Source organism: Lonchura striata, chromosome 11, assembly GCF_046129695.1.
Source record: "Lonchura striata isolate bLonStr1 chromosome 11, bLonStr1.mat, whole genome shotgun sequence".
Taxonomy (NCBI): Eukaryota; Metazoa; Chordata; class Aves; order Passeriformes; family Estrildidae; genus Lonchura; species Lonchura striata.
Window position 1 is genome coordinate 14,385,736 of NC_134613.1, and position 15,235 is coordinate 14,400,970.

Here is a 15,235-nt window from a genome sequence, read left to right on the forward strand (position 1 = left end):
TAAACACAACTTTCTAAAACCAAGCAGAGGATGTACCACTTACAGTTTGAAACTCTGAAACACAAATCTGCCATTTTACACAGAGTATGCTTTGAGTACATACTTGAGGGCACTCATGTTTATGAAAACCTTTGCTGGAAAGAAATAAAACAAGAGAATATGTTTATAAGACATTGGCTTGAAAATACACTTGCCGTCTTGGAATGAAAGTTCCTTATAATCTTTTGTCTGTACATTCTCTGGTATGTCCTCCAACAAATACCTGCTAAGTCTACATATTCCATATGAGCATATTCCATATAAACATTTGCATATGTATGCAGTAAATAACCTTGCTATGAAAAGAAAGATTAAGTAGATATTCAGAAGTAGAGGAATATAAAATAAATACTGAAATTAGAAAATTTGGTAATGAATTGAAAGGAAAGCTATTTACAGGCCCCTTTGCACATAATTAGGCTTAAGGAGAAGGCTTGCTGTTTTTCACACTATGCAGCCCTACAAAATTTTGTGAGTTACTATTCAGCATTTAGAACTATTGTGAACTGGTTCTCTTAACACTGCCTGCTTTTATTCACATGACTTACTGAAATACTTTGTGTACAGCCTTGGTTCAGTATGCAATGTGATTAAACCACAAAGGTTTTCTTACACTGTCCTTCCTGAGGCCTTCAGAATACAATGCAGGACAGATTGTAGTTATGCTGTAAACCACCTTCTCTGGGTTTTCTGTGAATTTGACTGTGTCTGACTAGCACTGAGCATTTGACATCCCAATTTTTGTATGTCTGTGGTCTCAAAGTCTGTGTGTATTCAGCACGTGTGACTTTATTTAAAATGAAGCTACTTTCAAGAATAAAACTATGCACATACTAAATTTTATCTTGTAGCCTACAACACTGGCAGACCTCCTGGAAAGTTTTTTATAAAAGCACCACACAATTCATGGCATAATCTAAGAAGGTGGTGGACCAAAACTTTCCTTAAATGCTAAGTATTTGTCAGAGCAGCACACTAGAACAGGTTTACCAAATGTTGAATGAGTGTCTTAATTACTTGTATCAGCAGCTTCTCAAGCCAATCGTGTGGCTCCCCACATCTTTTAACCAGCACCCACAGCTGAGTGACGGTGACTGGTGACCACGGAGCAGAGGGAAGCACTGGCAGGGGCACAGGAATGGGGAAGCCACACATTTGGGAAGATGTTTCAGAAGCACCAACCAAACGGGCAGTGCTGAGGGCTCAAAAAGAGGGCAAAGAAATGAGGGTGGCAAACAAGTCCTGTTGTGACCAGCTCTGTGGATAACAAGCCAGATGACAATTAGAAAAGGGGGGGTAGGGGGGGCCAATGTATTTCATCTGTGGAATGAGGGTATAAGAGATCTCCAGGACACAGCACTCACCTCACAGGCATTGCTTTGACAGCCCTTCCAAAGGAAGGCCCAGGGCAGTGGCTGAGGCAGGGCATGAGGGAGGTGGCAGACATCGAGTACTGTGGCCAGTTTTGGGCCACTCAGTTGAGGAAGGCCATTGAGGGACTGGAACAGGTCCACAGAATGGCAACAAAGATGTTGAAAGGCCTGGATCACAAATCCTATCAGGAATGGCTGAGGGAGCAGGAAAAAGAGGCTCAGGCAGGACCTCATTGCTCTCCACAACTCCCTGAAAGAAGGCTGTAGCCAGGTGGGGCTTGGCCTCTTCTCCCAGACAGGACAAAAGGCCACAGTCTCAAGCTGCACCAGCGGAGGTTTAAGTTGAACATTAGGAAAAAATCCTTCACAGGAAGGGCGACTGGATATCGAATGAACTGCCCAGGGATCACTGTCCCTGGCTGTGTTTAAGGACAGACTGGACGTGGCACTGTGAGACACGGTGATGCTGGCACACAGGCTGTACTCGATGACCTCGGAGCCCCACTCCCACCGAACTCCTCCCGCGACCCGCGCGGGCCGAGGCGGGGCGCAGTGCGCGTGCTCCGCTGTGGCGCATGCGCGGGGCCGCCTGTCAGCGCGCGAGCGGCCGGGCTGCGCTCCGGCCCGGGGGTCCCGTCCCGCCCGCCGCCGGGCGCTGGCGGAGCGGGAGCCCCGCGGGAAGGCGAGGCGCGGTGAGTAAGGGGCCGACGGGCCCGCGCAGAGCAGAGGGGTTGCTGCCCTCACTCGCGGAGGCAGCGATGGAGGCGGCAGTCTTAAAGCTGCTCCCGCCCGACCCAGGAGATGAGGGCACGCAGCGGTGCCGCTTGGGACCTGCCGCGCTCTCCTTCCTGGGAGCCAGGATCGGCGCCCCGCTGAGGATCTCCTTGCCCGGCGGCTGCTGCCTGTGCACGGCGTGGCCCCGGCACGACCTAGCGGACGGGTACCTGCAGGCCGACCTCAGCTGCAGCAGCGCGGGGCTGAGGGCGCGGCGGCTGCGCGGCCTCTCGCTGAGCGCGGGCCGGCTGCGGCTGCTGCCGCACCGACAGCTGCGGGCGGCGGCCGTGAGAGTGGTCCTCAAGAGCGCCGCGCTGAAAAAGTCGACTCCCAGAGCGGTGTTGCAGGAGACCATCAGAGAACTGCTAAGAAACGTGTACGTTGCGCCTCGTTATGTTGTTACTGTTGCCCCGAGTCCCGAAAATCCCGCGGTGTATATTGAAATACTGTCTGCGTCTCCTTTGGTGGAGGAGGAGGGAGCTGGATTGATAACTCCCCAAACAAGCATAAAAATTAAGGAGGTGATCACTTTAGAATGGTACAGACATCTGTCCGAAGACACTGCAAAAACTCCAATTGCAGGACTGGATGATGTAGCGAAGTCTTTGAAAGAAATTATTGATCTGCCTTTCCGCTTTCCAAAAACTTTCAAGAAGCTGGGTCTTTCTGTCCCTAATGGAGTGCTGTTAATTGGGCCCCCAGGTGTGGGGAAAACTCTAATGGTAAAGGCAGTAGCCAAAGAGCTGGGTGCATATCTGTTTGGTATCAGTGGCCCGGCCCTCCATGGTTCAAGACCAGGAGAAGGTGAAGAGAATTTGCGAAGAGTCTTTGAAAAGGGCAGAGAGATGTCAAACGAGGGCCCAACCATTCTCTTTTTTGATGAGATTGATTCATTATGCCCAAAGCGAGGAAATTCAAACAATGCTCCTGAAGATCGTATTGTTGCTCAGTTGCTGACGCTGCTGGATGGTGTAGGGAGTGAGGGTAAGATGGTCATTGTGGCAGCAACAAACCGGCCTGATGCCATAGACCCTGCACTGAGAAGACCTGGCAGATTTGACAGAGAGGTAAATAAACCCTGTTATTCATACATTCACATTTTTCTTTCTTCATTGAGGTGGAAGGGGGCTATTAATAGGTTTTTTTTAATGTCTTCTAGTCATTTCATAGTGGGATTCTACAGGTTTGACACAGGTGTCTTGTTTCTGTCTTTAGTTTGCTGCAACTTGGGTATGGTTGTTTTGGTGTTTTTTACTCAGATCACTGAGAGCTCCATGTACATGGAAATGGATGGGAGGAATCCTTTTACTTCTTTATCATAAAGACATTGACCTGATCTTCAGGGGCTTTGTTTGCTTACAGATGCTTAGCTTTACAGGATTGGATTTTTTCCATATAAATCCTAGATTGCAGATTTGTGCATTTCTCCTTAAACATTTATTGTTATAGAGAACTAGTAACCTGCTGTGTCAAAACTTCTATTCAGGTTTCAGTAACAGAGGTTGGGTCTACTTTGGAAAACTTCCTTTAGCCTTTTAGTCCAAAGAAGAAGAACACATGCAGTTATACAATACACAATGCTTGTGCTTGTATTGTTTCTTTTCCTGGATAAACCCACTCTAGATCACCAGTTCAATCAAGTTCTTTAATGATTATAAATTTCATTATTTTCTGGGCTTTATAATAATTAATTATTAATTATTATTTCATTATTATCTGAGATGTATTTTTATTATGATGTTTTACCAGGTTTTCAATAATGTATGAATGTTTATCTATTTTATTTTTTCCTAACATATTAGTCTAATTTAGTGCTTGTGATGTAAGGAAATTATTATTATTTCAATGTCTTATCAACAAATCTTCATGCAAACACTGTTCACTTGGAAAGTAAATGGTATTTTAAATACTTGTCATTTGTATAGAGCTGGCAATAGCTTTCCTGTAAAACTCTTTTGTTGGGATATAAGTATATATAAATTTTTAGTAGCCAATATAAAGCAGAGACAAAGTTGCTTGCTTAGGTGTGTAAAATAAATGAGAATGGCAAATTATCTACTTAAAATTTTTGTTTATTGTGTTTGGTTTAGGTTATTATCGGGACCCCAACAGTTACACAGAGAGGATGCATCCTGCAGTTGCTTACATCGGACATGCCCATTTCTGCAGAGGTTGATTTGGCTAAGCTGGCAGAAATGACCACTGGGTATGTTGGAGCTGACCTTACAGCACTCTGCAGAGAAGCTGCCATGCAGGCTGTGTCCCACAGCTCTTTGGTATGGTTGCAGATCAGTCAAGAACAATGTCAGTAATATTTGTACTACCCTTTCCTCATTAATACTTGAAAAGCTCAACATGTTGAAGACTCACACCAATCATATTATAAATATGTTATTTTTGCTCCTTTCAGTTTTCTCCTTAGTCCTGTTACTGCATCTGTGCTTTAATAGTGGCATTTTATAACCTGTTTCAGATAAAATGTGTTACATTCTTCAGTGTGTGGTGAAAATGGATTTTGCAACTTTTTTCTTTCTATTTGTAAGATTGTGGGATGTGATGTATGTTAACCCTGAAAACAACTATTTGATTTAGCAGATCACTGCCTAATGGAGCTATAGTTTAGGGACTAGTAGTTTTCTCTGAAACATTAATTTCTGTTATTTTTTTTTATTAAAACTTGTTATTTCTGATAAACTTTTTTTGTAAAAACTTGTTATTTACTTTATGTTGCGCTTTTGTTTGTGCAGTGTTTAAGCTCATTAGGTCAGGTATTGACTTCCTTATTAGTTGTATTTAGCGCTATGTGATGTGGTTTGCATATTAATGAAGCATTTAAGTATTGCATTAAAATGGTGTTAATATGCTCTATCTGGGCTTACTTTTTCAGGATTCAACTGAAACTGAAACCATGATCAACATGGGAGATTTCCAAGAAGCTTTTAAAAAAATTCAACCATCCTCTTTTCGAAGTGCAGTTGGACTAACAGAGTGCAAACCTGTAACTTGGGAGCAAATTGGTGGTCTTGATGATGTGAAATTAAAGTTAAAACAGGTAATGGATTAAACTAATTAAAATAAACAGCTAATTTCTAATATGTTCTCCAAGGTATTCTGTATGCTGCATTATGAAAATTATTTCTTTTGCAAATTACTTGATTATAAATTGTATTTTTAACACTATTACAGTGTTATCACAATGTTTGAATTAGGAATCTTGCAGTTACAATCACCGAGCATAGTAATACCATAGGAAAATAGGCATGTTTTTCGTTGCTGAAAAATGCTTAATTTGTATCCAGATAATTTTTCCATTCCTGAATGTTTATCCAGGGATGGCTTTTGGCTGTTATCTCTTCAGGAATGCTTTTAGTTCTGTTTCAAATAGAAAATTTAAGCAGGGGGCATTTTATGATGAAAGACTATATCACTATTCTCTGATTTCCAATTAATGTTTGTATCAAGGAGAGGAAATTATGTACTTGGCAGTTTTATTGTTACTAGGAATTTCATCCCTTTTTTATGTATTGCCAGAGTATTGAGTGGCCTATGAAATTTCCTGAGGCGTTTGCCAGGATGGGCCTGTCTCATCCCAAGGGTATTCTTCTCTATGGGCCACCTGGGTGTGCCAAAACCACGCTGGTGAAGGCTGTGGCCACAAGTTGTCACTGTTCCTTTCTGTCTGTAAGTGGTGCTGACCTGTTCTCACCTTACGTTGGAGATTCAGAGAAGATTTTGTCTCAGGTACAGTTTTTAATTTGTGTTAAGATTCTGTAGTCTATTTTTGCTTGATTTTTGTAAAGTATTCGTTAGACCTAAATTCTGTTGTTGAAAAGATGATAGAGCTGATTATACAATAGAAATGGCTTACAGATTGACTTGTAGATAAAGTGAGAGTCTATCCCTAAAATTATCCCAGTGTTAAACTTTAGATTTCTAGCCTTTTGTTTTCAGTTCATTTAGGAATATAAAAAAGAAGCAGAATTTGTCAATAATAAGTGTAATCCAGAACAGCTCTTAAGAATTATTATGAATGTACCTTTAAAGTTAAGCAAAATACAGAGTACATGTGGGATTCTTTTTTCACCTTAACTAATAGATTGCAGGCATTAATGCTTTATTTTATTAACATTTGTTGAAAAGGTTTTTCGCCAAGCAAGAGCAAATACTCCAGCAATAATATTCCTAGATGAGATTGATTCTATCCTGGGATCTCGGTCACTCTGCAGAACTGGCCATGGTGTCTCAGAGCGGGTTCTTTCTGTTCTTCTCAATGAACTGGACGGGGTTGGGCTGAAAGTTACAGAAAGAAGAGGAGGCAAGCTACAGCTTGAGGCTCAGTGCCAAGAACAAAGTGATGAGGAAAGAAAGGTATTTTTGCTCCCTGTTCTGTATAGGAGGAAGGAGAAGTGTTGTCTAGTTGTTTCAAAAATTTTAGTTGTTGACATTCCCATTTTAAACTTAAAATCCTCAAACTTAAAAACATACAAGGAGCTGTTTTACTCTATCATAATTACTTGTTTTTAGAAGATACTGTATATAGGCTGCTGATTGTTTTTACGTACCCTGTTTCTCAGTGAGGCTTTGTTTGAACAAAATACCCACACAGGCTAATGAGTATTACTAGTTGGGTGTTCATCTTCTGTCACAAAAATCCTTTCCTTGAAACTAAAGAAATTTTTTAGATTGATTGCATGATTTTTAGTCTTAAATAAATTCTTCCCTGAGCTTACTTTTTATAAATATTTCCCCTACTTCATTTGCAGTTCTTTCTCACACATAATGCATACAAAAGCAGCACAGTTATGATCAGTTAGTTATTTAAACAAAAACTTATACCTTCACTTGTCAATGAATTGTTCACAACATTTAATATTTAGCTTTTTTGTATATATTTTTTTCTTATGTTGATACTTTCAGAGGGAATAATAAAGAAAACAGTTCCAGAATTGTAGGATACTGATTTTTTTGCATATAAAAAGTTGTTTGTTACAATCTGGTCAAAGAAAAGTCTTCATTGCCAAGGCAGATACTAACTGTATTTCTTCTTTGTCATGTAATCTGCACTGCACCAAGGCAATTTTTAACTTCAAGAAAGATAAAATACTAATATTGAAGGGAAGATAATTACTTGTAATATTACATTATCTTTTTGCCCTTCCCCTCTTCTCATTAGTAGTTAACTAATAGCTTTTGATAATATCTATCCTAGCCATGTGCACTGATTTGTTTACATGATCTCTTATGCAGCTAGAGTTTCAGGAAACTTTGAGCAAAGATTTCATGGTAGTTGCTGCAACAAATAGACCAGATATGTTGGATGATGCCTTACTCCGTCCTGGAAGGCTGGACAAGATGATCTATATTCCACCACCAGATCTGGAGGTATTACACATCCATATGTGGCTTTAAAGAGAGAGATATTCATTGCCAGCATACTTTAAGAGCAAAGGGGGCATATTCCTGTAACATATTTGACAAATGGTGGGTGTTTCACTGGAGATCAGTCACCAAATTCAAGGTACAATGAAAAAATTTAAAAAGTAATAAAGATATTTGTATTTTAAACACCAATTACAATTTCACTGGTGTAGGTAGTTACAGTATTGCATATGGAAAATAGAGAAAATGTGTATTACAAAATCAAGCTACAATTCAGGACATACCAAAATAAATTGTCTGTCCTTGCTTCAAATAATTTTTGTGTTCCGAAGGCTAGTGTAGCTATTTGTCCTGAGCTTCACAAAAGAAAAGGTGTCCCAAAGCATGCCAAATCAGGCCTGTTCAGCCTAAAATACTGTGTTTTCTTGAAGCAAGGAGTGACTGTGCATAATAGACCTTAAATATATGAGACAACCAGAAGTGCATTATCTTCATTAATAGCATTTTATTCTTCCACCAAAACCAGGTAGTTTTGCTACTTTTCTGGAATTTCCTTGGCTCTAATTTCAAGTTTGATACTGCTTTGGAAAAAGATTAATTTTTAGTTTATTTGGTTTTGTTTTCTTGCATAATATGCACCAATTTACAGGGAAGACTTTGCATTTTGAAAATCTGCACCGAAAAAATTCCATTGGATACCAATGTGTCATTACAAGATGTGGCAGTCCTAACAGACCTCTTCTCTGGAGCTGATATTGAAAATCTGTGCAAGGAGGTAAGAAACACTTCTGGCTCACCTGTGAAATAAACTCTAAATAGCAACTTTGAATTAAAAAAGAGAGCTAACTCATAGATGTGACTAAGCCATCTGTAGTACAGGTACTTTCCCAGTTTGCATTGAAAATCCAAAGGAAATGCTTAAAACAGAAGAACTGAACAAGGGTTCATTCTTTAAATAAAATACGAAATAAGAATAAAGTCTATGATAATCTACCAGAAGTCAAGGAACTGTACTGCCCTTTATTTCATGTGGCCCTCTCTAATCCATGCTCACATCTAGGTGAATTGCATTCTTTGTACTGCAAGCTGAAATTAGCAGGTACTGTCAAGTCTAGGAAGAGAAAAATAAGATAGAATAAGAGAAGAGAGATCCAGAATTTGAGTTGAGTTTTATAAAAGACAGAAGACTAGTAAGAAAATCCAAATGCATAAGTCACAATGGATGTATTGCCTAATCCAGATAGAAATAGTGAATGAAATCATTTTGGTAACCTTACTTGGATCTTTATCAGTTGTTAAATAACCGTAAGTTATACAATGCTGTTTTCAGATGCTTTAACCAATGCTCTGTTCCTTGTAAAATATCTTAGAATACTTACAGTATTCTTTACAATTTAAAACATGATAAGGACTAAGTTGGTTTTCTTTTTTTTTTTTTTTAAAGGCTGCTTTGTTGGCATTGCAAGAGAATGGACTAGAAGCAACTGCTGTAAAACAGGAACATTTTGTGAAATCATTGCAGACTGTAAAACCATCTTTAAACATAAAAGAATTGGAATTTTATGAAAAATTTTCTAATCAATAATTAGCCTCTTGAATCTATAAAGGAGTGGCATAAGTATTTTTAAATATATTACAAAGATTTTGAAAAGGTTCGCATCTTTCCTTTTTATATGTTTTTTAATACTGTACTTACTGTAGTTTTCAGGGAGTGTGAAATACAGTAAAGTGTCACTTTCAGAAAGTTCTGTAATTTAAGTAATGAATAATAAATTAAAATCTTGTTTGCTTTGGGTAGGTTTATGTCTGATGAAACAAGTAATTGAAATGCTTAGGTAAAACACCATGGAACAGCTTAGTGTTACTGTAGGTTTCCTACTTTTAAGTACAAAAATGGCATAAGAAAATTTAGAATGTGTTGTGAAGTCTCCAAAAGACAGCAATAATGTAAGAAATAGAAAAGCTTTCAGAAAATTAAATAGGAAGAAGTCCCACTCTATATAAAATGTAAGGTGTTTTATATGTGCCTATATACAGGCTTACTTTCTTGAAAGCAGATTCCAAAATACAGTGGCAGTGAAAGGGCTGTCAGTGCTTAACTCCTTGGTGTAGGTTTGGAAGTCAGGGGTTTTGGGATTAATTTTAGATTAGTTACTGCTCACTGTACAAACATTTGGATTGAGTAAGCAGATACCAAGTATGTTATCAATTCAAACTATAATTTCTTCTTGAGAAAAGGGAGTTTGCGTAATGACAATTCTGCAGAATTGTTTTCCCCACCCAGCCATTCCTTATCAATACATTTTTGTAGGTTGCTTTATAAAATACACAGACGCTTCTAAGGAAATTGGTATTACATGTATGTAAGTGTGCATTTTAACTTACTAGAGTAGGGAGGGTTTTTTGTTGTTGTTATCTTTTCTTTTTCCCAGTGAAAATGCTTGGGAACAAAATACACCACTCTCAAAGACAGTTCCTTATTTTAGCCAAGGTTCAGAAGTTATAAGCCCATTAACAAATATTTCTCTCTCATAACAGGCACACTAGGAACTGCACTGAGTGTGGTTTATACTGAGATGGATCAGAAAAGGAAGTTCCAAGGCAGTTGGTGACTGAGGAAGGCAAAAGGCAGTAGTGGAAGCTGTTGAAACCTAGAAAAGAGTTCAGATACAAACAACTGCCCTACAGCTTTGGTGGCTTTCATCACCAACTTATAGAAAGGACAGTCCTGTAGCTTTATTGGTAGCAGTGCTCATGATCTTCCCAAATACACAAAGGTTTCTCAGCAGCAGTGCTGAGAAAACATATGAAAACTGTTTTGTTTCCTAGTGAGAGTTTGCATTGGAATTGCTGGACTTCAAAGTTGTTACAGTCACAACTTCTTGTTACAGTAACATGCTGCCAGCTCCTCTGCCCCAAAGATGCTGCTGCTGAATTTCCACACTTGCTCTCTAGAAGGAGCAGCTGAGCTGATTGTGCCTGTAGTGTCTGTTCTTTGCTGCAGGGAGCGAGCAGAACATGCGGGAAAGGCAGCCTCTCCTTCCTCTCACTGCTTTCCAGTGGGCAAGAGAGAAAGGGAGAAACAAATGTACAGGAGTCACCTGTTCTCACCTCCAGCCTGCCCTGGTAGTTTTTCTCAGAGAGGGATACTGGGACGTGATAGGAGCTGTGGAACACAAGAGAGTGATGAGAACGTGAGCCTGGGCTGAGCTTTTCCTGCAGCACAAGGGGACACGGTGACACTGGGCTCGTCTTGGTCACCTCTCCGAGCTCTGAAGAGGCAGGCTCTGTCATCACCTGGTCGTTTGCCCTGATACCCTGTTCTCTGGGCAGCTGCCTGGAGAAGGGGACAGACAAGACGAAGGAGAGGTGGAGAAGCCGGGTGTGAGTGCTGCCGTCACGGAGAGGGAAGGATTGGCGCACCCCGGGCTGCTCTGCCCGGCCGCTCCCTGCGGCGCCTGCAGGGGCCGTTCGGCGCCGCCGCTGGGGGGCGCCGTCCTGCCTCAGGGCGCGGGGCTCAAAGAGCGCGGGGCGGGCCCGGCCGGCGCCGCCGCCTCAGCCGGGAGCGCCTCAGCCGCGAGCGCCTCAGCCGGGAGCGCCTCAGCCGCCGGGAGCGCCTCAGCCGGGAGCGCCTCAGCCGGGAGCGCCTCAGCCGGGAGCGCCTCAGCCACCGGGAGCGCCTCAGCCGCCGGGAGCGCCTCAGCCGCCGGGAGCGCCTCAGCCGGGAGCGCCTCAGCCGCCGGGAGCGCCTCAGCCGGGAGCGCCTCAGCCACCGGGAGCGCCTCAGCCGCCGGGAGCGCGGAGCCGCCGGGAGCGCGGAGCCGCCGCCAGCATGAACAAGGGCATCCTGCACACGCTGAGAACGCGAAAGGAGGTGAGCTGGCCTCAGGGGTCGGGGCCGTGGTTACCCGCCCGCGGGGAGGGATGCGGGGGGCTCGGGCGGCTGCACCGGGGTTGCCACTTGATTTCCCGAGGAAATGGGAGCTCGTAAAGTTCGTGCTAAAAGTGAGGTGTGGAGGGTGTAGAAGAGGGTAATATAGAGGTAAACGTGAAATTTGCGTATTAAAAGTGAAGTGGTGTAAAGAGTAATATGGAGGTAATGTACAGGAACAGGTGATCCCTCCCTAGTTCTGTGTAACCCTTGCTCCCCCTACTCGTGGGTCTGTAGCTGGCACGGAAGATCACCTCTTTTCTCTATTTTATCTTTCAGCTCATTCCCCTGGCCGGAATATTGTCCTTGGCAGCAGTTGGGGCGTTCTCTTTTTGTGTCTATTCCCTATTCAGCAAATCTGATGTGATGTAAGCAAAAACTTACTGCTTGGAGTTTACCCTAACTTGTTTTATTCAACCGAGTATTTGACTATCATGTCTTAAACACATAAAAAAGCAAAAACAGAAAGGATGCAGGCACATGTTCCACAGTACTGGAAGTAGTAGTAATGACTAAAGTATCTGCAGGTTGTAAATAGTGAGGAAATCAATTAATGTGGAGTGTAGTTCAAGTTATTTTCTAACTTTTGATTTAATACTTATGTTTTTCTTTTCTTTAGGTATAAGAAGTATTAAATGTTCTAATTAAGAATTTCATACAATCACATAGGTAGAAGAGATGCACATAGATGAGATTGCACCCAGGCTATTGACTTTTATATAAAAGAACAGTGTTTGATAGTATTAACTTAAGATAGTATTCTAGTGGCTTGGCTGGTAATTTGAGCCAAGTCTTATACTCTTAAAGCTTTTGGGAATTTATTTATGTATTTTAAAGTGACTGGAGTAGGCATTTTAACTGTCAGGGGGAAAGTCCTCTTACTTCGTGTCTTTATTCAGTTTTGATTTTTCAGCTTGCTTCCCTCACAAAGATATGTGAGCAGTGCTGGCTTGCTTGTTGCTTTGGAAGCTGCAAATAAAGCAACCCATCATTGTCTCCTATCCAGATTTAACATACAGTGCCCAAACCTGTAAATTTGTGGTTTAGGTAGCTCTTTACTAAAGTGAATAGCTCTATGATAATAGGCTGCTCATATGAAAATGTGCTTAAGGACACACCTTGAAACATAATACCTGTTTTATCTTCTTTTAAAGCATTCACAAGATTGGCAGTTCAGAACCATGGGAAACTATTGATCCTGCCAAGCCTCAGAAGGTAATTTGTACATATAATATATGTATAAATAGTATAAGTTTCCAGCACAATGGATCACTTCTTTCAATATGTAAGAACTAGAAAAATATGAACAAGAGAACAACTGTAAAGTTGATATGTATCTAGTTAAATGTGGAAACAAATGCTTCATTCATTACTTTGTCTTCATTCTATTTCTTAATGATAGGGATCTCTTACACTGTAGGTCTGATCTTAAATTCATACTGTACTTCTGGTTGTCCTGTGTCCATTCCCACCCCAAACATCCATTTACTCAATTCCATTGATAACAATGGAAACTTGGAGTATAGAGGAAGTGCTGTTTACCTTTACCTTGTTCCTGAATTACAGAATTGAGTAAGAATATTTGAATAATGTAGCCTGGAGGAAAAACATCTTCATTTATTAGGGCACTTAGGATAAGGAAAAGTAAAATTATTTGGCATGATTACTTAACTAATATCCAAGTGATTTTGTTCAACAAATTACTATGTCATCTGTTGCATATTTCTGAAAAGAAAATGTAAAGCCACTAGAACTTCTTCGTCAATAAGATGATGTTTGATATGGGAGTGGTTTGATATGCTCACTGGATTTTACTAACTTTCATATTTTCCATTTCTTCCAGCTGGTAACAATCAATCAGCAGTGGCAGCCTATAGAAGAGCTGGAAAAGGTCAAAAAGCTTACGAAGTGAGAAGTTTCTGTTGCCTGAAAAAGGTACCCTATGAATCTAGTGGAATCATTTCTGCACAAACTTGACTACTGAAATCAGTGTGCGGAAATGCTTCTGCTACATTTTTAGGGTCTCCCTACATTTTTTTGGACTCTGGATGAGGAGTTTCATGTTGCTTTAGAAGCTGACATACAGCATCCACATAGTCCAAAAATCTGAATCAAAATATTAATTTTCAATAAGCATTTGATGTAAATTTTTGAATATTCAGATGGTAATTATGCCTTCATAGTTTTTGTAGAATTTCAGGATTTGTTTCAAAATACATTAGTTTTGCCATTTTATTCATTTTTAATAAAAAAAATCAAAATTTATACATTTACTGTAAATTCAAAAACCTTTCTAAATTGGGATTCCTGGTCTCCTTCCTTTCTGTTCTGTATTTCAATGTTATATAGACACCGAAGTCATAGCCAGAGAATGTTTTTGTATGGCAACATATGTGGTCATACAGTACACTTGCATTCCTTGTCTGTGTTAGATGTGGGGACAGATTAAGTCAAAACTAATGTTGTGCTGCAAATACTGAAACTTAGCCACTGAGGAGTCCAATAGGCTATTTAAGACAGCATATTTAGAACCTCAAAACCTAAGAGTTAAGCATGACTAGAAGGGAAATGAAAATCAGGTAATTTCTTCTGTATTTAAATATTGCTCATGATTGAATTTTTTTTAAGTTACTTGAATTAGAAATTCTGCATTATCCAAAACTACGCACTGTTAATTTCTTCTTTTTGTGCAACATAGTTCAAGTGCAAGCTGCAATTTACTGCATAATTAACAATATTTTTAAAGATTTCTACATGCTATTAGGAATATATCTCTTATCAAATAGAAACTAACAGATTAAAATTAGGAATGATTATATGAAGAGACAATTCCTCTTTAAGCTTCTGTGTGTTTGCTTATGGGTTGGCCAGGGAAAGAATTTAATGGGCAGGTTCCCAGTAAAATCATGAGACAATAAGTGCATCCAATGGCAGAACAGTCCTCTTTTAGATATTTTCTGAATGTGCCCTCTCCAAGCAGTTTCTCAATCTTTTCCACAGATTCTCTTATAATGGATGGTCAGAATTCATAATACTTTCTGTGAGGAAGAAAACAAAAGTGAAACAACTGCTAGTTGGGAAAAGTCCCCTTAAATGAGTAATAGTCAAGTGCTTTAGGTAATTCTGCTGCAACAAAGACAGACTTTATTTAGAAAAGCTGTCTCCTGAATTCCAAGTAGCTTGGCTTCAGAAGCTTTATGTTTTCTTCAGCTGAGAAAAAAATAATCTAAATGTTGCATAAATGTTTGTTTATCTAGTAAAGATGACTCAGCAGCATTTATGTTTTAGAGTGAGAGGAACTACTAATCTTCAGAATAAGTCCTTAGCTTGCGTTTAAGAAATAACAAGAAGATTGAAATACAAGTTTTAAGTATTTTAAAACAGAAAATATTCTAAAATCTTTCTCTATATTTCCATATTTCTACTGGACTGTACCAAAAACAAAGTGCCATGCTCTGAATAGATGCATTAATTGTTCTTCAGTTAGTCACTTTTATTGGCTGCAAATACTATGACCTAAGTATCTGTCAACATTGGGAAAATAAGTGTAAGTAAATTTTAGTTAATTTTTGTATTTAGCCACATTTCAATGATGTTTCCAGTAGCACATTAAGCAGTGTGACTGCTGTCAGTCACAGGTTGTTGATTCTTTTATCATGTCCTGAAGCATAACAGCTCTGGTAATAAAACTGTTTTGCTTTGTAAGCTATTCTGTTTTTCTTTCTTAATACAGATTTTT

The 15,235-nt window shown here is 40.0% G+C and overlaps 2 protein-coding genes across 2 annotated transcripts; both read left to right on the top strand.

Moving 5' to 3' along the window:
* The first annotated feature begins 2,045 nt into the window (after nt 1–2,045).
* AFG2B (AAA ATPase AFG2B) lies at nt 2,046–9,362 on the top strand. The gene is made up of 8 exons (XM_031505798.2): nt 2,046–3,253; nt 4,277–4,462; nt 5,074–5,238; nt 5,718–5,927; nt 6,327–6,554; nt 7,434–7,568; nt 8,215–8,340; nt 9,010–9,362. Exons 1-8 carry the CDS (start codon nt 2,171–2,173, stop codon nt 9,148–9,150), a joined length of 2,274 nt encoding a protein of 757 aa, XP_031361658.2. The 5' UTR covers nt 2,046–2,170; the 3' UTR covers nt 9,151–9,362.
* Nucleotides 9,363–11,331: 1,969 nt separating this feature from the next.
* Nucleotides 11,332–15,205, top strand: COXFA4L3 (cytochrome c oxidase associated subunit FA4L3). Its single transcript, XM_077785907.1, has 4 exons — nt 11,332–11,439; nt 11,776–11,864; nt 12,651–12,711; nt 13,340–15,205. Exons 1-4 carry the CDS (start codon nt 11,398–11,400, stop codon nt 13,406–13,408), a joined length of 261 nt encoding a protein of 86 aa, XP_077642033.1. The 5' UTR covers nt 11,332–11,397; the 3' UTR covers nt 13,409–15,205.
* The last annotated feature ends 30 nt before the right edge of the window (nt 15,206–15,235 follow it).